Source organism: Lytechinus pictus, chromosome 18, assembly GCF_037042905.1.
Source record: "Lytechinus pictus isolate F3 Inbred chromosome 18, Lp3.0, whole genome shotgun sequence".
Lineage (NCBI taxonomy): Eukaryota > Metazoa > Echinodermata > Echinoidea > Temnopleuroida > Toxopneustidae > Lytechinus > Lytechinus pictus.
This window is the reverse complement of record NC_087262.1, coordinates 20,956,370-20,980,299: the sequence shown is the minus strand read 5'-3', so window position 1 is coordinate 20,980,299 and position 23,930 is coordinate 20,956,370. Positions and strand designations below refer to the sequence as shown.

Genomic DNA, 23,930 nt, shown 5'->3' with positions numbered 1-23,930 from the left:
TCCCACCAGGGATAAAGAAAAGATGCAAATTGAATTTTTAGATGAATTGGAAAATTGTATTTCAAAGCTTTATAGTTCCGGAGATACAATAATTTTAGGAGGAGATTTTAATATGATAATGAATGGGGATTTGGATTATATGGGGCCTCGAAAGTCTATAAAAAACAAATTTAACGAAAAGTTCGAAGACCTCCTGGACAGATTATTTTTAGTAGATATATGGAGAAAAAAGAATCCAGAAAAAAAACAATTCACATTTAGACAAAAGTGGCCGGTCGTTCAGAGTCGGTTGGATTATTGGTTCCTTTCCTCTACATTACAGGATTCCGTTAACTGTTGTGATATTTTGACATCAATTACACCAGATCACTCAGGTGTACTGCTTCAATTACGTAACTTTGTAAATGCTCCAGACTTTGGAAATTCTTATTGGAAATTCAATAACAGTTTGTGCGTAGATCAAGAATTTGTTAGGATGTTTAAAGATAAAGTAGTTGCATTAAAAGCAGAATGGATTCCAAAAATAAAGGACAAATTACTGTTATGGGATTTTTTGAAAATGAAAATGAGACAGTTTATTAATACATATACAAAAGAAAAGGCAAAGGTCAGAAAAAATGAAATTAAAAAAATAGAGAAAGAAATAGAAGAATTAGAAAATAAACTTTTGTCTCAGCCATTGAGAAATATAATTGATGACATTGATGAGAAAAAATCTAATTTGAACAAGTTATATGATTATAGTCGACAAGGTTTAAAAATTCGGTCAAGGGCAGTTTGGTTTGAGGAAGGAGAACAAAAAACACAATATTTTGAACAGTTATTGAAGTCTAATAAACGGAAAAGTGTGATAAAAGAATTATATGATGACGATGATCACATCATTAAGGATAGAAAGGAAATATTGAAGAAGATTGGAACGTATTATGAAAACTTATACTCATTGAGTGAAGCTATTGTTAATGAAAATTCTTTGTTCCTTAAGGATATTCCTCAATTAAGTAAAGAAAGTTGTAATATATGTGAAGGTAGAATAAGTATTCATGAATGTTTAAATGTTTTAAAAGAAATGAAATATAATAAATCCCCTGGTAACGATGGTTTTACGGTAGAGTTTTATTATACTTTTTGGAATTTATTAGGGGGACTTTTGGTAGATGTTTTAAATGAAACATATGAAAGGGGAAAACTGACAACCTCACAAAAGCAAGGTGTGATAACGTTATTGGAAAAAAAAGATAAAGATCCATTATATGTCCAAAATTTTAGACCAATTACACTTTTAAATGTGGATTACAAAATATTGTCAAAGGTTTTAGCAAAAAGATTAAAAGGTATACTAAATGAGATAATTCACAATGATCAAGTTGGCTATGTAAAAGATAGAAACATTGGGGATGGTGTAAGATTAATAGATGATATGTTATATCAATCTAATTTCAAAAATATTGGATATTTAATCACTGTTGATTTTGAAAAGGCCTTTGATTCTGTTTCACATGATTTTCTTTTTAAGATCCTTAAACTATTTGGATTTGGGCACTCATTCTGTTCGTGGGTCCGTGTTTTATACTCGGATATTACTAGTAGTGTTATGAATGGGGGGTTTTCTTCCGGTTATTTTAATATAAAGCGAGGGGTAAGACAGGGGGATCCCCTCTCCCCATATTTGTTTCTGCTCTGTATTGAAATACTTGCTCTGGCAATAAGGAAAGACAGACAGGTTGAAGGAATTCAATTTCAGAACCATGAAATAAAGCAAATTTTGTATGCTGATGATATATCATTGTTTGTTAAAAATACACACTCTTTAGATCGTCTTCAATACCTTTTTGAAGAATTCGAGAAAATTAGTGGTCTAAAAATAAACAAAGGAAAAACTAATATTTTGTGGATGGGTCGGGATAATGACAGACCTCAGACACAGTTGTTTGGGAATTTTGTTCAGCATATTAAAATTTTAGGTGTTTACTTTTCTCTTAATGTTATAATAAAAGAAGACATGAATTACAAAGAAATACTTAGTAAAATAAAAAGACTGTTGGGATGGTGGAAACAAAGGGATCTCACACTTATGGGGAAAATTCACTTGTTAAAAACATATGCATTGTCAAGGCTAAACTTTGTTTCGTCACTAATAGTGGTTCCTCAGTGGTTGTATGCTGAGGTTGAAAAGATCACATTTGAATTTTTATGGTCCGGAAAAGATCGGATAAAGAGAATTATAATGTACCAGGATTACTCACAAGGGGGTTTAAAAATGATGAATTTTAAGTTGTTTGTAAAGTCTCAACGTTTAATGTGGCTTAAGCGATTAATTTACGGAGAACGAGATGCAGGATGGAAATTGTATTTTGATTTTTGTTTTCGATCAGTTGGGGGGAGATTTCTGTTTCTATGTGACTTTGACACTTCAAAATTAAATATAAAAATGCCCCCATTTTATTCAGAAATGATGAAGGCTTGGCAAGACTTAAGGAGATTTCGTTATTCTGAAGAGGAGGTTAACCCTATTATATTCAATAATCAACATATTTGTATAAAAGGTAAAACAATTTTTGACAATGATCTTTTTAATAAAGGAATATTTAGCGTTGATCAAATCTTTGATAATGGCCACTTGAAGCCTGTGACTTTTTTTCAAAATCTCGGTATTACCGCAAATCAACTTCTCCAAATAATAGATATTGTGCACGTTATACCAGCAAGCTGGAAAAATTTTAATAGTTTAATAAAGTTTAAAAAAATTGATTTGGTAGACTTTGGGATAAGTATGAATATTGGAAAACAGGAAACAGCTTTTGAAGTAATTAAATCAAAAACAATTTATAACTTGTTTATAACTAAGCTACAAGAGCTATACAAGTTAACACTTAAGGATGGTCACAGTGATTTTGATTTTACTGATGTAGAAATTTGTAAATTATTTGAATATATCAGGAGTACAACTCTTATAAGAAAACAAAGGGAATTTCAGTTTATGCTTTTACATGGAGCAATATATACAAAAGAGCATTTGATGAGATTTGGTTTCGTGGGAGATAATTATTGTTCGTTTGGTTGTACAAAAACTGAATCGTACTTTCATATACTCATGGATTGCATAAAAGTTAAACCTCTTTGGCAATTTTGTATTGATCATTTTTGTTTAGCTGAATTAAGAACTTTGAATTGGAGGGAAATATTCTTAGGGTTACCTGGAAATTCTTGTAGAATTAAATGTGTCAATTCTGTTATTCTTTTTATTAAATATGCAATTTTTAATTCCAGAGCTGAAGGCCGGGTACCGTCATTTATTAAAATACACAAATATATAACGGGTTGTATAGAAGAAGAAAGACGCCTGGCAACGAAGTCAGGCAAGTTAAGTTTACATTTGCAGAAATGGGATGAACTGAAGGTGAAAAGGGATTTGAATGTGAACAGGTGGGATGTGTCTAGTGAGGTGCGAGTGTGAATCCTGGTGTGTATGTTGATGTTTTTTTTTTCTTTTTACTAGTTCTTTTCAATTTCCCCTTCTCTTGTATCAATATGATTTGCAGGTTTTTTTTTTTCTTTCTGTATCCTATTGCGCCAAAATGTTAAACGTTCATTATGCAGATTTGTATATATTATGTTTGTTTACGTATGCGTGGTATGTGCATGTGTGTATGGGTGTTAAGGTGGGTGTGTATGTGTGTATAATTATGTAAAGTTATGTTGAAGCTTGATTTAAAATGGGATGCAATGATAATACATTTAGGTTGATTTCTGTTTTCCTGCAAATCATTTATATAGCCATTTAACATTAATTATTATTGAAATACATAGAGGGTTGGGGACTCAGTTGAGTTATTTTTTTTTTCAGATATAAAAGTATAATTTTAAGGAGTTTCATTCCGTCCTTATTTGCTTCAGTTCTTGGTAAATATATATGTACTTTTTTGCATATCCTTGTTGATATGAAATGAAGATTTGTATTTTGTTTTGTATTCATCTGCAGTTTATGTAATTCATTTGAATGAAATCCTTAATAAAAACATATTGAAAAAAAAAAAAAAAAAAGTGTGTGTGAGGGTGTGTGTGTGTGTGTGTGGGTGTGTGTGTGTGTGTGTGCGTGCGCGCTTGTGTGTGTTATTTTACCTCATTAAGTATGCATCAGATTGCACGATTTCAAGTTCAAAATTGCAAAAGCTCCCTACCGTGGGAGGGGGCACATCCCCCCTCCCACACCCTCCCCCCGCTCGGTCGCTTCGCTCCCTCGCTAGCGTTGGCAGCCCAGTCATCCCCCCCAGGTGTACGAACCTGTCTACGCCACTGTTAATAATTATAGAAAATGCTGATTATCAAAATATTAAGCTCGTGATACGTTTTCACATCAGTTGTTTAGTTAGATACCCATCATATTCATGGTTACAAAAGTACTTCCAGTTAAAATATCAGGGTATTAAAAGTTTTCAAAACCACGCTTCACGCCGGCATTATTTATTTGGTGAGATATCTTCCGAGTCACTGTAAACAGTCATAGCAGGTCCCTTTTCAAGTTGGTAGGGCCTATATTAAAACATTCAGCTCGCGCTTCGCGCTTGATTTTGTGAACTAGGCAAAAAAAATCGTGCCCTCCTTTGCTCCCCCCCCCAAAAAAAAAAAAATATTCTTTTGCCCCTACTTTCCCCCATATTTAAAAATCCTGGTGCCGCCACTGTGTACATGTAGCACATAAAAAAACGTTTGCGATGTCATGTTGTATGCTGTGTTATGTTTAAGTGCGCCCTCGTGCGAACATAATTATGTATGGACGGAGTCGGCATTTTTTTCCATGCACATATTGAATTAGTGGTGGATGCATGAAATTATAAAATTGTCATATTTTGTGGAAAATAACGAAATATACAGCAAGTAAAGAAAAAAAATGTATAAGCACGCCATTATGGATTTTTTTTTCAATTTCTCATTCGTTACTTTTCTTTCCGTTAATTTTTTGTTCTGCACGTTCATGCATTAGTTGTGAGTTCACTGTATTTCTTCCTTTGAAAGAAATAATAATATGTTGCTGAGATCAAAATTTTAGTTCCACATCAAGAAAATTTAATTAGAATTCTATTTCGTGCTTTCTATTTTCTTCATGGCTTTCTTTTCTTTATTCCTCTCTCTTTACTTTTTCTTTTCTCTTTCCCTTTTATGCTAACTAATTTGCCGACAAAAACAACATTGAGGGGAGGGGAGGTTTGCCACACCCCACATCCCTTTAACGACGCCCCTTGCTAAGAGGAAGGGAGGGGATCGGGGCTTCTGAAGGTTTAGAACGTACGAAAAAAAAAACGATCGATCAACGGGAGAGGAAGGGGTGTATAGCCCAACCAACCACATATATCCAAAAACAAACCTGATATCAGAAACAAACCTGATGATACGAGACAACGAAGCGAGAGAACGCCCTGGGGAAGTTCGCCCATATTTTGGTCTCTCCAATGACATTGCCCACTTTGATCGTTTTATACATTCTGTTTATGCTACCGTTTATATAATTGTGTGCGATGAAAGAGATTGTAATTTTGGTATACTAACAGTAGAAGTGATGATTTATCATGAAAATATACGAAGGGTCTACATCTTAATCTTAAAATATAAGGCCTTATATCTACTAAAAATAATAAAATCATTTTTTTATAAGATAGAATAATTTTGATTGGCGCATATATTCTATTTTTTTTAGTGAGAGTGCCGTTAAAAACCAAACAACAACAACAAATGATTGCTGGTCATATTACGGTCACTGCGTCCGTTTGTCTTTGTTACTCATTCTTCTTCTCAGTATCCGGGCCCAGTACGTGCGAGCTCAGCGAGCGAGGGAATGAACGTGATTTTTGTGGGAGCTAAGGAGCTGAATTTATAAATATACACTATCAACCTGATATGTTTAATCCCCAAACATGTTGATTTTTTTCTGAAACTTTATGGAACTATTTTGCTTTTACAATGGAGTAGAATTAATGAGAGACCAATAAACAATACTATTCTATTTTTACGTTGCTATGGCGTCAGTTATGGGAAGAGTAACTGCATCAAGTTGAATGAATCAAACAAAAATCGTTTTGATTTGCATAAAATTTATGATCTTTTGGGGAGGGGCCTCAGCCCATTGGGATAACAGAGAGGAGAAAAATTATCTTTAGCCCGTTCCTGCTTCGTCGTTACTGTACACAAAACTTTCTAATCCTCACGACAACCAGCAAAAACCCATGTCGACTCAAAATAACCAAACTCAAAACACTCGGCTTCCTCATAAGCACTTTGGAAAACAAACTTTTAAGTGCTCTGTCTCTTCTCTGTTTGCCATCCTAACTATTCAATACGGCCCATGTCTTGCTATTCACCACTCTTCCCCTCTCCCATTCACAAGCAGACGACAGTCCTATTGTGGTGTCGCGCTCGCCCGCTTCGCCCGGTTGTCATATACAAAACCCGTGCATTGATCTATTTAGGAATGACCCCCCAGTGCCCGCGCTGCAGAAAAGGCGTCCCCTAGCAACGGGCTGTCGGTACCTGCCGTAGTAATTGAAGGCTGTGTTGTGTTGTAAGCATGTACTCGAGGATTTTCTGCATGTTGCGATGTTGACTCGTTCGTGCTTTCAGTAAAAGGGAGTCCCAGAAACAGAAGTGCAGTTGGTAGTATATGTTTCTATTCCATATGTCCACTTTCAGGCTGGAGTGGTGATTTTGAATTCAACCAAAGATATATATTCTGGAGTAAGATAGCAAAAAGAAGGTAAGTTCGAATATTTCCTTACTCTGAAGACTAAGTATTATGCCTTTTTTCGATAATATTTACTTTTATGACATACTATATAAACAGATAAGCCATATTCGCGTTGGCATAAATGAATCACATTACGATTTTATGGTAGTTCAAGATAATTTTATCATAATTACTCTTTTTTTACAATAATGTCTGGTAAAACACGCGTTTTTCTTCTTAAAAAAAGACCGTCTGTCTAGGCGAGATGTTGATTTTTGTTTTGTGATGATATATTTCAATATAGGAGTAATGGCATATTAGAGGTGTGAGCAAAAAATATTTTGTTTCATAATCATTTAATGACTTCAGGGATGTTGTTTGTTGGAAATTAATGGCGACCAGTCATATTTGACTATTACCGCCAACTCGTTTGGTCAACTATTATTTTCTTTCTTTTCTTTGACGTGTCCTTTATAATCGTTCCTCTCCTTTCTTTGTTTGTTTTTGTTTTTTGTTTTTTAATAATAATTTTTATTATTAGATAGAAATGGCTTACTGTTATATAGGCAAGCATATTTCGTAATTCGCTAGTGAACCATATTTAACTCATTATTTTTTTAAAGAAGGGTTTTATTTAGTTTAATATGGAGGTACAGTGTAACTGTATATTTATACCACAGTATTATTTTCATAATTAAAGTCTTACTCCTTTCAACTAAATGTAAATCAAAGCACTTTATTTTGATGACCTAGACAAATTGTTTTTAGATCAACCGCTTACATTTTTTGTGTATCTTGGGAAATGGCTGCACAGTGTATGATTAAGGATATGCAGAGACATCTATAAAACGAATTATTGGAATAATATAGATACAATTCATTGTAATAAATCACACTGGTGAGTTCGATATTACACACAACGGAAAGATAATAAATTCATACTGCAGGACTGTTCAAATACTTCACATGCATGCCGTGACCTCTCACTTTGATTCAAGCAATTCTGTCACCGACAATATAATCACCTGCAAATCATGCTAAGAAGGAGATCATACATTTCGATGCCATTCTCCTCAAAATATATTAAAAATACATTAGTAACAAAAAGGTGTGTCTGTTTCTTTTGTTTTGTTCGATCATGGGACCATTTGAGACCAAAATCACACTATTGAAGTGTGTAACATAAAAATACAGAAGTAAAAAAAGTATAAAACATATATATTTATAAAGTGTTAATTCTATTTCCAACATTTCCTTTACTTTGAAATTTCACTTATTTCATTGAAAAGATAGAAATATGCATAGGAAAAATAAGGTTTAATGAAATCTTGCGAATTAAAATGAAACAGCCTGCGTGCGAATGAAAAAAAGTTCCTTAAAAAATTCACTATCTTTAGATTCTGAATCGCTGATACGTGACATCCTATAGAAAGACTTACAAATCATTAAAATAAGTTTTGTATATATCAAATCTTGACAAGAACAAATGAACAAACGACAACAAAACATTTTAGTTGAAGTTATTGAAGGCATAATGTTATATTATCATAAAGAGAAATTCGACACACTTCATTAATAATCATTCTTTATAATCACGCTCTCGATTTCAAATATTGATCTCACCAATCAGATTATCTTCTAGTATTTTCTTTGACTGAAGTAATCGGATTTATTCGTTTGTCCTGAACGTTCTTAAAAATCATTCAAATCGGATTTTAAGCCAGTTGATAAGTCTCGATAGGTTTGAATTATAATATCTGCTTCATTCACACCAATGAAAATCAATCCAAACCGACAGATGACATGCCATTTGAAATAACGTAATAGTTAGATCGCTTTGAAATTGTTTGCGTTGGTGAGAATGGGGCATAACATGCCCACCAAACACCAAATATCAAATTGTTACGTGGTATTAGAGGAATCAATCGAGACACACAATAACAAATGTATATGCAAAGCTAGATTATGACATTAAGAGCAAATATATTTCACATTAAGGATTCGAGAGCAAATAAAGAAATGTGACTGAGCACAATTTGTTTTATTTGCTCTGAGATAAGATCAAATCCATTGTGTCTATAACACAGACTCATAATTGCTGTATCACAGGGTTCTGTTTATTTCCCAATTTTAAATTGAAATTATATCTTTAATATTGGGCGCGCGCGTGTGTGTGTTGGATTTAATGATTGACAAAAGCTGTTTACCCCCCGCCTCCCAAATTAATTTCAAAAAGAATTTTTACGAGAAATTTCAGACAAACATTCAAATTTTTTGCTGGGCAACCTTTGACAAATCTTTATAGTCAATGTTGATCTGCACTTTTGTCATAATAATTCGATTAAAATATTTTGAAAAGATACTTAAGCCTACACTAATTTAAGTTGCACCTATACAGTCGTTTTCAATTATTTTGTGTATGTTACCTGTTACTTATCCTCGATCCAGATGCCTAGAGGTACATACATAGGGCCTCCACCGAACACATCTCTACCCTGACCTATCGTTTTATGTATGGAATATCTTTTATGAATACCTAACATGGAGGAAACGATCACATTTTGGTTTTCTTCTTATTTCACCTTTTCGGGGGGGGGGTGTCAACAGCTAAAGCCAAAGATCACCCACGACCCTATCCCCCATCATGCATCTAAACAAGAATAGACCTATAACTTCATCTTAATCCTATTTAATCTCCAGATATTTCCAATGAGCATACCAGTGTTCCGACCCTCCAAGGGCGACTCCCTGATCGTCCGCGATACAATGGGACACGTCACCGAGAACAATGCCCGATCGGCCCACCATGCGATCACCAAACTCGACTTCGCCGGACGTCGACCTCACACCCAGGGGACTTCTCGCTTCGGCCAGCTCAGCCAGAGCTCGTTTTTCGCCCGTCACAATCCACAGTCGAAGAGAGTTAGGCATATAAAAGGTATGTTGGAACACGATGTTGTTTATATGATGATATTGTTAACATAGTAATAATGATAATTATTATAACACAAAGTAGGACGCTTTATACGGACGTTTCACAGCGATTTAAATTCGACGAATGTTGGTAGTTATGTTTATTATAATGAAACAAATTATTGAATTTTAAACAATATCTTGACATTTCACAATGTTATCTTTGTCAAAGTAAATTGGTTAATACTTGGCAAAGAAATTATGATTGTTATGAAATATTTGATTGACATAATACAAATAATAGTTTTAAAAGGTGAAAGAAATGTATCAATTCGGCCCCTTGTTTGACTACCTTAAAATGGGCCAATTGAAATATACTTGTTCATGTGTCGATGTTTTCGCCCTTATCCATCAACGGTTCTGTTTATTCCATAAACAAATATTCCCACTTATCTGTCAATCACAATAAAGGTCACATTATCATTTGTAGGCCGAGATTATTATAATTGACATTGTATTTTTGTCCTCGGTAGTTAATAAGTATGTATTGTATAAAACTTTGTTTGCAATAAGAGTTTTCTATCTTTCCAAATTTTATGATCGTCTTTAAGTAACCATTACCAATTTTTTTTAGAGTTGCGAGAATGTGAATTGATTATACAAATTTGACAAATCATTCCGCTTTGCATTACAAAACATCCTTTAAATCTAGGCTTGCTAGACTTCCCCATATGTTCTGTCCACGACGACGGGTATATCGCGAATTCCCGTCTCAATCGACGACCGGCAACCATGGACGACATAAACTTGACGAGGAAATCGTGGCCGTTGACGAAGGCGCCACCGCAGTCGGCCCCCGTGGCCCGCCCGGCCCCTCTTGGGCGTCTTCCCGTCCACGCGATCAACTACCACCCCAATCACATCAACCCGGCTCTCCAAAACCATAAGATCAATTCCCTTGAAGCGGATGCCATATATGGGCGCTATCCAATGTCGTATCGGGAGAGGGCTGATCCGAAGTTTGGGCTGAGTAAGTCTAGAACTGTGCAAATTTGGCCAGAATAATATGTTTTTGTCTCTTGGTAGTTCGTATATGGATGGTTGTGGATATGCTACCTAACTCATTACTCCAATTGCCCATCGCATGCATCATTACTAATATTTAATAACGTTCTATCCATTTTCTCTTCATCCTGTTCTGGTCCATCTTTTCATTTTGCAGATGCAGTGATCATTCCCACTTAAGAGTATTGGTTGACCCGATGTTGCATGCTGTTTTTTCATCCAACATTAACCAATGTTCTTTGCATGAAAGTAACAGACATCGTGCTGCCTTCCACCCCCATCCCCCTTTCCGCTTTCGATTCTTTGAAGATCCATGTTTTAGGTTCCATAAGGTCACGGGAAAGGCAGACGAAAGCCAGAGTTAGAGGAAACCATAAAATATCACCACTCTTACAAAAACTTGAAAGACGACCAACATATTTTCTTACTCATAATATACCCACTCCCATCACCATAATCATAAATTCATTAGTACGCAGGGAAAGGGTTAGTACTGGACTCTTATACGCAGTCAAATATGAGGAAAGGATCATTTTAAGAAGAGATGGTACTACTACTTGTTTTAAAAAGTGTTGCAATTATTCAAAATGAAAAATGGGCGAAATGTCGACGCAATAGTGTCCACCTCTTGAATTCCTCCAGAACTAACTGACGACAACCGGAAGTCAAGAGCACTTTCCCCTCAAAGTCCTGGCCATAATACCATCTAACAACACTGAGAAACACTGTCCAGTCCATTGGATGGCCATCGTCGCGATCGTCTTGACCACTGCCCGTCAGTGTGGTCACTGCTGTCAATTTTCGAAGGACACATCCCTTTAAATGTCTTGAGAATGTAAACAGATCGATGATTTCAGAAATAAAATGCACACTTTCCAGTCAACAGCGACGAGATCTTATATCATGTAACCACATTTCTCTGTGTCTTATGGGCCTCTTTGTGCTCTGATTTGATAGAGCTAGAACGGCATGCGTCATTGTTGACACCTGGAACTCTATATCTTGGTTTTGCAGATGCAAGTTTTATAAGACGACCTTTTCATCAATCACGACCTTTCCACCATCACGTCCTTTTTGGTAGTCTTGACTCGATCTACTCCTATTTGGCATATTTGACTCTTGAAACTTCGTTAAAAGTTTCCCAACTCATATCATTGTATTAGTGACGTCTCAATTAGAAATCTCGAATTCATACATGTAGACTTACTTTTCCCACTATGCACATAAAATTTGGACAATACTGATGTATACCAATTCTTCCGCCGATCTTAGAGAATTTCCATTTATAAATGATAAACATGATATATACAACTTCGGAAACAGTGACGTATACCGACAGTTCTCGTCAACACTGACTTAATTTTCGTCGACATTTTTCGTCACCCTCCACGCGAGGAATTTATACAACTCCGATGCACACTATATACCTCATCATCGTACCCTCATAATCAGTGTCTAAATAAACAATCATCAACATTACTATGAGAACTTCGTCAATACCTAATGCGTGCTTCGTCGGGAATATAAGCATACCTTTAGTGCTTACTCAAAATATTACCCAACCGCGGCTAATGCTATTTCGACAACTCCGATGATCCCTATTTCGTCAACCATTACTCCTTTGGTTTTGTTGTCCCGAGCACAGTCCATTTCAACCATTTAGACGCATACATCTTCGTCGACGTCAGTCACGAAGTCAATGAGCGAGAGAATTTGTCTGACTCTGACCAACTCCACAATGACCGATATCATTCTCACAAGCCATTTAATGCCGTTCGCAAGCGTCCTCCCCCATCCCATCTTAATTACACATCTTACCTCTATATCTTAGGTGGATAAAATCAGTACCACATTAGACACTAATGCATAATACTCATGAATTTTTTGACATCGCAATCACAGGGCTTCTCGATGTCCCGATCTGCGCCGTGCACGACGAGGGATACTTCACCAACCCACGGTTACGTCGTCGACCGGCGACGGCGGAGGCGAGAGGAATGTACACATTCCGCATCCCCAAGCCTGCCAAGGAGGTGTACAATCTCAACCCCACCATCAACGCCTCCCAATACCCGATCAACACCCTAACCGGACTCAGCATGTTCCCTCAGGGGTTCAGAGTGAAGACCCACGCCCCAATGTTCGGCCTCAGTATGTTCCCATTTCGAGGATTTTATCTGTGTTTTGTGAATCTCACGATTGCAGTGCATCTGTCTGACACGCCCCCTAAACGGACACCACACCCCCTGCTTGACATGCCCCACCCCACGACCTGCTCCTCCACGCCTTTTATTTCTTTCAGATTGCTGTTCCGTCACATTTGCTATGTTGTGTTCACACAATGCACATAATGTTAGTTTTAATTGTTAACAATATTCGTTGAATAGTATTTTTGTCATAAAGTTTGAACAGGGAATTGCCCAAATCTAAATGTGAAATAGCCAACCACTTGCTCGTTAGTAATAGTGCACACAAAACATAATTTTATACATGTAGAAGAAAACGAAAATTCAAGAACAATGACCAACGTTGTACAAATAAGATATCTACAATAACCCAATTCCAGAGACCTCCACTGAAGCACATACAGTATCATTTTAATATTTCGTATTTCCCTTGAATAGCACATTGTGATTAGAATTTAGAAGCAAAAGGATCTAATTTGGGTTGTCGAAATTCTCGAGAATTGGTGGGTCCTATATAATATAGTTACAATGAAAATAAATTCAGAAACACAATCATTTATGATACCAATAATACACGTTCCAGACTCACTTCTGCTCTCTATCTATTTACGTCATTTACCAATCTGCCTTTTCTGTAAATCAACCCTTTTCTTCTTCATTATTTAGAATCACAAAATTGCTTTCATTGCCTTTTAACTAATCCTTTTTGCTAATCGTAAATTGTTAACAATAAATTTACTATAATGTCGTCTAAGCTTTTTATTTCTTATTGTTTGGTTTACTCCTTAAGCATCCTCTGTTTTTATCACCTTAATTAGATTTTAAATGTCTTGAGTTGTTAATAATATCCTATTAAAAAAAATATAATTCTTCTTTTTGCGTATCATGTTATTATATAAACTCTCCTTTTTATTCTTTGCAATTTTGTTTAGCTTGTCGTTTGGGCTGATATAAAAGAGCACTTTGAATTAGCAAGAATCTAGCTGATTTTTTTTTCATTGCCCCAAACTTATGTCTTACGGTAACTTATATGATAGTAACTCACGCGCTGATTGGCTGTTTAGTGGTGTTGCCATAGTTACTTGACGTTACCGTGAATAATAAGTTGCAGGAAGCGAAATAAAAAAAGAGCATATTTTATATCACTTGTGTGTATTTTACATTTTCATCTATGTATTACGTTCATAATAATACACATTGGGTGTTGGCCTTGGTGTTGGTGTGTTGAAATTTGGATTGCTTCCCCTAGCTCCAAAACTTATTCAGAGTTTGTAAAACTGATCCATATCACATTATTGACATCTCAACAACTAGTGAGTGACTTTTCGGGACCATCTTCATTTTATATTTGGTGTTATAATCGTGTAAAAATTGACCTAACACCAACACCAAAAGGTCAACACTGAACTTGAAATTACCCACTGTATCTTCTGTGCATAATTTCATAATTCTGATCGCTCACTAGTACATTTCTTCTTCCTGTACACTTGTCATCGCTATAACAGCTTAATCATTTTTTGTTTCTATCCGTAATGCATATAATAGAAACTATACGCACATTATTCGAATGCATGGCAAATATTTTTATTTTTTAGCGATCTGTATATTTTCTTTATCACTTAAAATCCTATTTTCAAAACACTAATTATTGCCTACTCCTTTGCAGTGTCATTTAAAGTGTGCTGTGAAACTAACTCATTTTGATTTTATTGATATGGAGTATTCTATGTTTCAATTCAATATCAATTACCAAAAAGTATTCGTGTCTTCAAGAAAGTAAGTTTAGATATAAATGGAAGAGTATTGTGAATTTACAAAAAAATAAGACATTGACATTGTTAAAAACAGTATAAAAAAATCTAATGTTGATTCCTATTTTGTTTATAAAAAGAAATATTTATTGAAATAAGATAATGATAAGAAAATTACATCACATATTTCCTTTTTAAAGCTAAAGATAATTACATACGAAGAGAATTGAAAACAAACTGAATAAAATAATTTGTTTTTATTTCGTAGTTGATGGTAATAACAAGTTCATTTGTTATAAAATCTTCAACTAAATAAAAATAATTTTATTGCAATTGAATTTATAGTTCCCGTCACCGACAAATGGAGAGATGAACTTCGGGATATAACGGAGCAGGCTGGCTTCGGTTTGCCGAAGGAGATCAAGCAGGCCCAAGCCGAACAGCCGAAGCGGACTTCGGTCTATTCGGCAGACACTGGTCGGCTAATTCCGCCACCTTCTCGGGCGATGACTCGAGGCGCCTCGAGACAGAAACATGAGCAACATGATCTCATGTACCACATCGCCGCCGAAGGCAGCAATGAATCATTGGTGAGTTTCCACATCTTCCTCCATTCCCTCTACTGTTTCTTTACCCCCCCCCCCCATAATTGTATCAGTTTATTCGTTCTTTTTTCCGTTTCTGTATCTAGAATGTTAAAAGGAAAGAGGGGGAGGCCGAAACAGGGAATTTATATATAGGGCATGCTGAATTTTGAAATCGAATGACTTTATGGTTGAAAATGAGAGGATCAAAGATGACTCACGAAATTCCCGTATAGATTAAAATGGGATTCACTTTATCTTCAATCAATATGTAACCAGTAAAAGGCCTACATCGCAGTTTTGTTTCAGTATTTTTAATATACTGATTAAACAGATTTGACAAGCAAAAGTACAAACTAGTCTTCCCCTCTTAAACATTTCTACAAACTGAAAGCGATGAATCACTTTCACTTTTGATAATACGTGTATCGATCACAAAGCAAAAATGCTTAAAAAATGTAACCCTTTCCTCATTCATTGTTCAAAGTACCTTTTGATTATTGAAGTTTTGTGCAAAACTTCTTGGCGTTTTCTTGCAAGTCTTAGCACATTGTGTCGCATATATTTATTAACGTTGTTATATTCTCTGCACATTGCCCTAGGCAGACTATGAGTTTGGAGCAAAGTTCGGATCGATATATCACATTGTTATTTTACGTGATAATATCCATGTATTTGAAGTGTACATGTATGCAGTAGACTCGTGCAATCGATAGCTTATTGTTACAAGCAACAATTGAATTCAATGACGAAGGATGAGCAACATAGTTCACGGAAGTTTGAAGGCAAAATAGATCTTATTCAAGACAAATCCTATATGAATGGGCTGTCAAGATTTGAGAGATCAAAGAATAGTAATCAGTCTTTTCCAATGAGATTAGAGATTAAAAATAATCGATTAGCAAATTTCATTTATACCTGAAAAGTGCAAAGGACAAAACAGAAAAATAAAAGTCCAATAATTTTTTATTCAAACAGCTGATAGAGTGAGTGAGAGAAAGGAAGAGAGCGGTGGGGTGAGGAAGTGAAACGCAACATTTTGAATATAATACATTATAACACTATTCGGAAAAAAAAATCATAATGATAAGCAACTTTGTGCATTGCGCAAGTAAAAAAAATAGTACGAGATGGGGATCTTTTTTGGAAATATGGTTTGTAGATATGTCTGTGACTTTAGAATTCGATTGAACAAGTACAGTTCAGAGACTTCATAATCATGCCAAATTTATGATAAAGAAATAAATCAACAAATAGTTAAGCTCACGAAAGTTGAAAGTCCAGACACTGCAAATAGACACTTAAGACCCTTAAAACGTGTCTAATTTCGCACATTTCAAGTTGATAATGATAAGATAATTGAAAAAGCATATCCGTATGACGTTTGCAAAAAGTCGGGGCAAAGTTAGACTGAAACTCACGGTCTAAGTTCAATACGAGACAATATGACCCGCAATATGATTGATTGCCTCGAGGACCTATGTAAATGTATGGATTTTCGTTATTTGATCAAGACATTGTATAATCCAGTTATAATTATAAACTTGGGACACAGTTTTTACATATTTCTTTTGACATTACATGATACATGCTGACATGCAACCTTCGTCACACTTTCGAGTTGTGCAGATATTTTTGTTAAACATTATTGGTTTTGTATTGCACTCGATATCTGTTCTTTTGTCAGTTGAGTAAGACTTATTATACGACAGACTAAATTATTGAGAAGCGAGCTTAACAGTTTTTTAATCTAGCAAATACAAAATATCTTATATTTACTGCATCTATAAAATGCCACTTTTATTGAAATCCTTTTTAAATGCATATAAACTTATTCAAAGTTTATGGTCTAGATGAAGACAGTGTTGGTCTCTGATAAGGCTACCCAAACTCCAATCTTCTAGCATTTCATTTAATTTTATTTGTGTATTTTTGTAATATTCCTGGAAAGAAATTACCAATAATTGGAGTTCCAAGAGCTAGGAAGGGTCATCAGGTAATATAAATTGGGTCGAAAGTGAAAGAGTTTTGGTGGTGGTGGACCATTTTCTTGATAGTTGACATTGCTGCCGTGTAAAGTGTTGACGTTTTTGAAAGTGTTGTGGATGTGAACGGTTTATAATGCACCCGGTTCTTCGGATATTTTTCATTCCTGATATTTGGGTTATGCCATCATCATCATCATTATCATGATCCAAAGCATTATCTCATTCATCTGGTAGTTTCACAATTAATTTTTTTTATCTGTATGAATTTTTCCCCATTTTTGGTACTTTATCAGATCTTTATATAAAAAGTAGTTCCATTATGCATTCGTCTATACTATAGTAATGACACTATTAATATGGATGAATGCCAAAAACGGAACTACTTGCACTTTCTCCACTCCAGGGGCCTGTTGCATAAAACTTTTTACCAGAGAAAACTCTGGTAAAAACTGAAAACTAAGGTTAGTCTGATTTCTGCCATTGACTTTAACACAGGGCAAAAACTCCGGTACAAACAACCTGAGTTTTCTCAGGTAAAAAGTTTTATGCAACGGGCCCCAGGGGAGCATTAGAAGACGACATTTTAACACTCATCGCGCTTAAAAACTATAATTATGGTCAAGAAAATGCTCAACCGCACGCAACGCATGATCATTCTCCTCTCCTATGGGGAGTAGAATAACCAAACGTCATTTTGAATGAATATTTTAAGCTGAGCAGACCACACTAATAAACTTAATTTATGATTCAAACTTGCCCACTCGCACTCATAGTTGGGACATACTCCGGCTTCCTGGGGAGCAAAGCGCTTGTTTTTTTCGCTTATGTGCCGCTTATGTGCACGCTGAGCAGACTATATTAATGTTTTCAATCTATTCGACATGCAGGTCCTTGAAATGCTTTGCCAAATCCTCCAGACAGACTCCCTCAACGCAGTGCAATCATGGCTCGTATCGGCCGGAGAAAGAGGTAAGTGCGTTTGCTTCCCTGATAAGTTTCATCTTATGAAATAAATATTTAATACAACACACAATTAAAGTGTTTACGGTCATTTCCATTTGGGGAATGAATGACTTTAGGGGGAAGCGACGATATATAGGTTAAGATGGAGAGATAATAAATTTACTGGTGCATGAAAAATCAGAGCATTCTATGAACAAGTACGCCGCGGTTGTATACAGGAGAGGGCGTGGGCGAGACCGCAAATAATTATGATTTTTCAAGTTCATTGTAAAAGAGGGGGTGGAAATAGGAAGGGAAAATGAAGAAAGAAGGTTTATCAAAGGAATGAAGTCTTGTCGTAAAATTCCTATACCCTATATGCAATTGATAAAAACACATACACCTTTGGGTCGTCTTCCGAAATAGCCTGGCGACTCACATTCTCACGAATATTACTCCTTTTTTTAGATATGAAAGTGGATTAAACATGTCCCATCACATCCATTGGTAGGCTTCATACAGAATGATTAACGAGTATCATTAACAAACATAAAACAAATCAGAAAGTCGAATTAAACTACGTGATAAGGAATGAGAATTTAAAAATAGCATTCGAGATTTTAAAAAACAAAATCTTCAAAATGATATCAAACGTGTTTCCTCCATTAGTGATATTTTATTTTAATTTAATCTTGCAATTCAGTTGCCAATTAATATTTACGAAATTATGTGTTACAATTAAAATGTACATTCTAATAAAACTTGCTATTTTAACTGATAATCTAGTTTATATTTCCTTTTCTAAATTTTCTCTTATCCTAAAGAAAAGGCACTGGTACTCGACATGATTAAATCAGCATTTAGTAGCGAGGCCGATTACTTCCAGCGAACTGTCGCCGAAGCTTATAACGACGCTCCTGCACCGCGTCCATCAACCAACCTACCGGCAAATATGAACGTCACAAACGGTTATGGCGACGTCGACGTTCCTTCACCGCCGCCGTTCGCCGGGAGAGACATTCGTTACCAGGCTGTGGCTGAGGCAGCTGCTGGCCTCAAGACGCCAAAGAAGGTCGAGAATAACCAAGAAACGACGATATTTGACGCTGAAGGTAGTTTGATACAATCTGTTTTATAAAGTATCGAGACTTTTCTCCGTTTCTTCATACAAACTTCGATTTCGATCACTGTAACTTTTTTATTCTCACTATAGTAAATTAATCTATGTTTAACTCATGAATTAATTCTTTCTTTTTCTCAATAATCATTTGATAATTTCTTTATCATAGCTATTATGCAATATTAATATCTACATAACTCCCTTGATACTATCTGATAGTTTTCCTTTAAGTACTTCTTGCTCTTTTCTTCTTACCGCTCTCATTATTTCATTTTTTTTCCTGTTCATACTCCACTTATTGTCCTTCATCATTTTCTACTATTACTACAACACTACTACCACCACCACTGCAGCTGCTACCACTGTTGCTGCTGAAACATCTCTTGGACCTCTACCACTACTTCTCATGCAATAAATTAACACGTTACTTTAATAGTCTTCTTTTCACATTAACTTTGCAAATTTTATTCTTAGGAAGTTTACCAAAGTTGGATTTAAAGAAGAAAAATGATTCGAATGGTAAGATTGGTGTCATGTTTATTTGTGATTGTTGTGGATTCGGACACCACTCCTCTCCTCTGCATGTAAGACCAGCAGTTTGATTTGTTTTTAGTGCAGTTTACAGCGTGTATTGATTTGGAGTACACTGTATGATGTATTAGGTTGAGTTTGGTTAATGCTGTGTGGGGACACTATATAGGACATGGACATTGCCTTGGTAGCAAATGGGTTGAACCTTCTGCATTTTACATCACTTTTAACACAAAAGGATTTCTTCATTTCCTCTTTTGCAAAATCAGAATTTCTGATAAAATTTTTTCAAAATCTTGTTCATTACACCAACTTGAGATATAACTTTGAAAAATATCAAACATTAAATCCATCACAAAAAAGGTGTATAGAAGTATACTTTTTTGTGAGCCACTCTCTGAAATGTATCATTATAATTTATTTCATTTTAATAACTTATATCAATACATCACCAGAAATAAATGAATTCCAAATGAGTCACCAATTGAAAACAAATTGAAAAAAAGCTAGAAAGAAACAAAACAGACTGATAAAAACACTCATTGATTTTAAAATTTTTAACTATTTTAAATACAATTCTGCATACTGCATGAAAAGTGTGTGTAATGTGCATGAAATACATCCTTTTGAATCTAGAGTATTGACACATTGATTTATGCATTGTTTTGAACTTAATTTGCAGATGTATTATTGAGAGGATTTGATTTTCTCAGTTTTTTCTCCTCTTCCATTTAAAAAATATTTTGTAGCACATGGGAGGGGGGGGGGGGTGCTAAACAATCTGTTTACAATCACAAACTAAATCCAAAATGGGTGGCTGTGAAATGATTAATAGTTTGGGGATTTTTGCCCTTTGAAATGGTATAGTTTCCTTTATTAATCTTTCAGTTTTAAGGGTGAAGAATCATCCTTGATTTTTTGAGAAATTTAGGGGATGGTGGAAAATTTATAGAGAAATTTAACCTCATGAAAAATTTACGAATTATTTATTGCAAATCATCCAGCTCTGTAATAATCTAAATAAAAAATCATACACCAATGCTGGAAAGAAACTCATATAAAATTGCTTTGGCATTTATCATATATTTTTCTAAAGCAAATACTTTATAAGAATTCAAACTAAATACACTTTATCATCTCTTCTTCCAGATCACCCAGCCTTACGACAGAGAAGTCACAAACCAGATGTCTTCAAAATCGAGCACAATTCACCCCGTCCTGCAACTAAAAATGGAAAGCACCCAGCCAAGCTCCCGCCCCTTTCTCCCAAACATGAGAATGGACAAGAACAGAATTGTGACTCTTGGAAACCAGATGATGCCGTCGTTTGAAGGTCATTATCAATGTCAAGAAACTGTTTTCTGAAAGTCACTTTCAAAGTCACAAGACAACTTCCACTCATAGTCTGCATACGGAAGACATTGTTTTGTCCACGTGCTAATTTCTTAAACAAAATCTGGAGATTATGAGAGTTTATTCTCACCCATGAGACCTGACATTACAGTTTTTAAATTGTATAAAATATTGAGAGTCTAAATTATGAGATATGATATAAAGTTATACATAGGAAAATATATTTGGCAAAGAGATACTGCATTGAAGTGCTTTTTTATTTCTTTTAGTATGCATTTAAACAGATTCAAACTAAATGTATATTTGAGTAACAGTACCATATACTCCATACCTCTAGTTCAAAGTATCGTTACTGTTGTGGTAGAGAGCTGTTTTGGAACAAAATATAGGCCTAGTACCTCGCTTTTGTACATTACAAAATACTTTCTTCAGATATACATGTTTCATACAATTGTGATGTGCATTGCCGAGGTTAAGCCACTTTTAATGGTTATCATCTGTTAATTTATAGGTAATGCCTCCAGACACTACTGTGTGTGTGAATGTCACAAGTCCCAAAAAGGTACAAATGTTTTTTTGTGTTGATTTCATCTCAACAGCATGATTAACAAAATAATACATTATGACAGAGGTACACTGTACTATCTTTAGAAGTAAAATTAAAGCAAAAACAAGTCTTATTAGACAATCAGCAATAAATCTTCTTTCTTCTTCATATATTTGCAAAATATTTTCATCTGAAAACACAGATAATTCAAGTTGAAAGTCAGAAAGGAGAGAGAAAAAATAACACAAAATCTTTGAAAAATTACTTTTCATAGTAATGCTATGAGGCTGACATGTGTTTAAAGCATTTGGTTAACTTGACTCAATTTCCATCTGAATTAAGGTCAAAGTAAGATTGACCTTTATATATGGATAGATCATACCACAGATTTGACATGAAACTAGATTACATATACTGGGATATTTCATATTGTTACATATGGGTCCTGTCCTAAAAAGAGTTGTGATTGATCCAATCAAGCTCAGCTATGGAAAGCCAGCAATGTCATAATTCTTTGCACTAAAACTTTTTCACAATGTTCCTTTGAAAACAAAGAGGAGCACACTGATTTGACAAGACAAAGATTCAGGCAAACCTCGTGTCTTGAAAACACCATGAATATCTAAATGCATTCTAGATGTTGGGGTTGTTGGCTTTCCATAGTTGATTGGATCAATTGTAACTCTTTGTAAGACAGGGCCATGGTGTATTTTTTAACCAATCAAGTAGTACATGTATGTTTCTTTGATGCAATATATAGTGTCGATTTAGTTAGATAAAGATCATGCAACTCTATTTCATGTTTAAACAAATTGTCTCAGTGTCAAAATAATGTTTGGTTTGTATAAGTTTTGTCAATTTATTGCAATTTTAGACAACATTTCTATGTGTCAATCACTCTCGTATTTGCAGTGCTGCTTTGATAGGGGGGGGGGAGCATTTCATGAACTGTTATAAGCTACTGAAATCCTTGCATCTGATTGGCTGAGAGCAAATTTGCAGGTGAAAAATCGCTGACAAGATTCTTCATGAAATACCCCCAGAGTTATATTTGATTTTATTTTTTTTGCAGTTCAATTCCATCATTTTGGTATTTTCTAGATGTTGTTCAGTCGTTCAGTATTTCTGTAAACAGTAAAGATTTCAAAAAGAAAGAAACAATTCATTTCATATATTTGCTGCTGCTTATGCTTAGCCACTTTGTTCATTCTCTCTACAAAAATAGGCATTTTCATTTTCAACATGATAATTATAGTTGAAAGTCAACCATCAGAGCAAAAGTCTGAAAAATATGGACATTCCAATCTTTTATAAACATTCCATAGTCCATACATTGTATATTTTAAGTCAATTTAGAGACTTTATACAAAAGACAATACGCGAATTGAAAATTTCTTAAAACTTTAAATTATTCTTTACCCCCTAAAATTAAAATTCCTAAAGAGCACTGGTTGACATAAAGGACTGATAAATTACGAATACATATCCAAATTACAAGCATCATTTAAATTTCTAAAATGTCAATATCATTTTATCTTGCTCAAGGATTATGCACCTTTATCATAAAGAAAGAAATTATCTGATAATATTTGTTTGTAAATACAATAAACTCTATGCAGTATATGCAAAATATGTTTTGTTGTATATAATCAAACTCACTATTAATGAGAGAAGTTGTAATATACTACAGATATTGGTATTTGAAACAATAATCATGCATATTTGATATTGTGATTTGAACCTACCACAAATAAAATATTCTGCAGTTAAGAGAAGGGCATTCGTGAATAATCGTGATACAACAATTCTTGTACACAAGCCCATTCATCCCAATAGAGTGCGCTAGCTAACAAACAGGGCTTTCTTTTAATGAATAGAGCTGCTGTGGGAATGTTTCAGGATTTCTCAGGAAAATGAAGGGGTACATAAATAGCGATAAATAAGCAGAGTGATAAAAATTATTGCTCTGTAGTACAGGCACAAATCCAGTCAGATCACACAAAATAGTTTTGAGAGGCCGACTATTTTACAAAAACAATATGGCCCCTGAAATGGTATCGGGTCTAATCCAACTGGATCTGCACCTGCTCTACAAATCATGGACAAGAAAAAAGTTTTTAGAAAAAAAACAACCAACCATGCATGCAGTCCTCTACGCTACAGCCACACCAACGAAACTATCTCCAAATTATGCTGGTATGACTGGGGCATTATGGGAGATTGCTCCTTACT

The 23,930-nt window shown here is 35.0% G+C and overlaps 1 protein-coding gene across 6 annotated transcripts; it reads left to right on the top strand.

Annotated features, from left to right (window-relative positions):
- The first annotated feature begins 6,488 nt into the window (after positions 1-6,488).
- On the top strand, positions 6,489-23,815 carry LOC129281817 (protein TBATA-like). 6 transcript variants are annotated; one of them, XM_064113616.1, is made up of 10 exons: positions 6,489-6,748; positions 9,419-9,656; positions 12,599-12,847; positions 14,979-15,223; positions 17,169-17,213; positions 18,093-18,174; positions 18,972-19,259; positions 19,742-19,786; positions 20,948-21,131; positions 21,663-23,815. In XM_064113616.1, exons 2-9 carry the CDS (start codon positions 9,428-9,430, stop codon positions 21,127-21,129), a joined length of 1,365 nt encoding a protein of 454 aa, XP_063969686.1. In that variant the 5' UTR covers positions 6,489-6,748; positions 9,419-9,427; the 3' UTR covers positions 21,130-21,131; positions 21,663-23,815. The 6 variants fall into 6 exon arrangements, with proteins under 6 accessions (XP_063969686.1, XP_063969684.1, XP_054773711.2 ...); XM_064113614.1 differs by lacking the exons at positions 12,599-12,847; positions 17,169-17,213; positions 19,742-19,786 and adding an exon at positions 10,344-10,661; XM_054917736.2 differs by lacking the exons at positions 12,599-12,847; positions 17,169-17,213; positions 21,663-23,815 and adding an exon at positions 10,344-10,661 and having other exon boundaries at positions 20,948-21,214.
- The last annotated feature ends 115 nt before the right edge of the window (positions 23,816-23,930 follow it).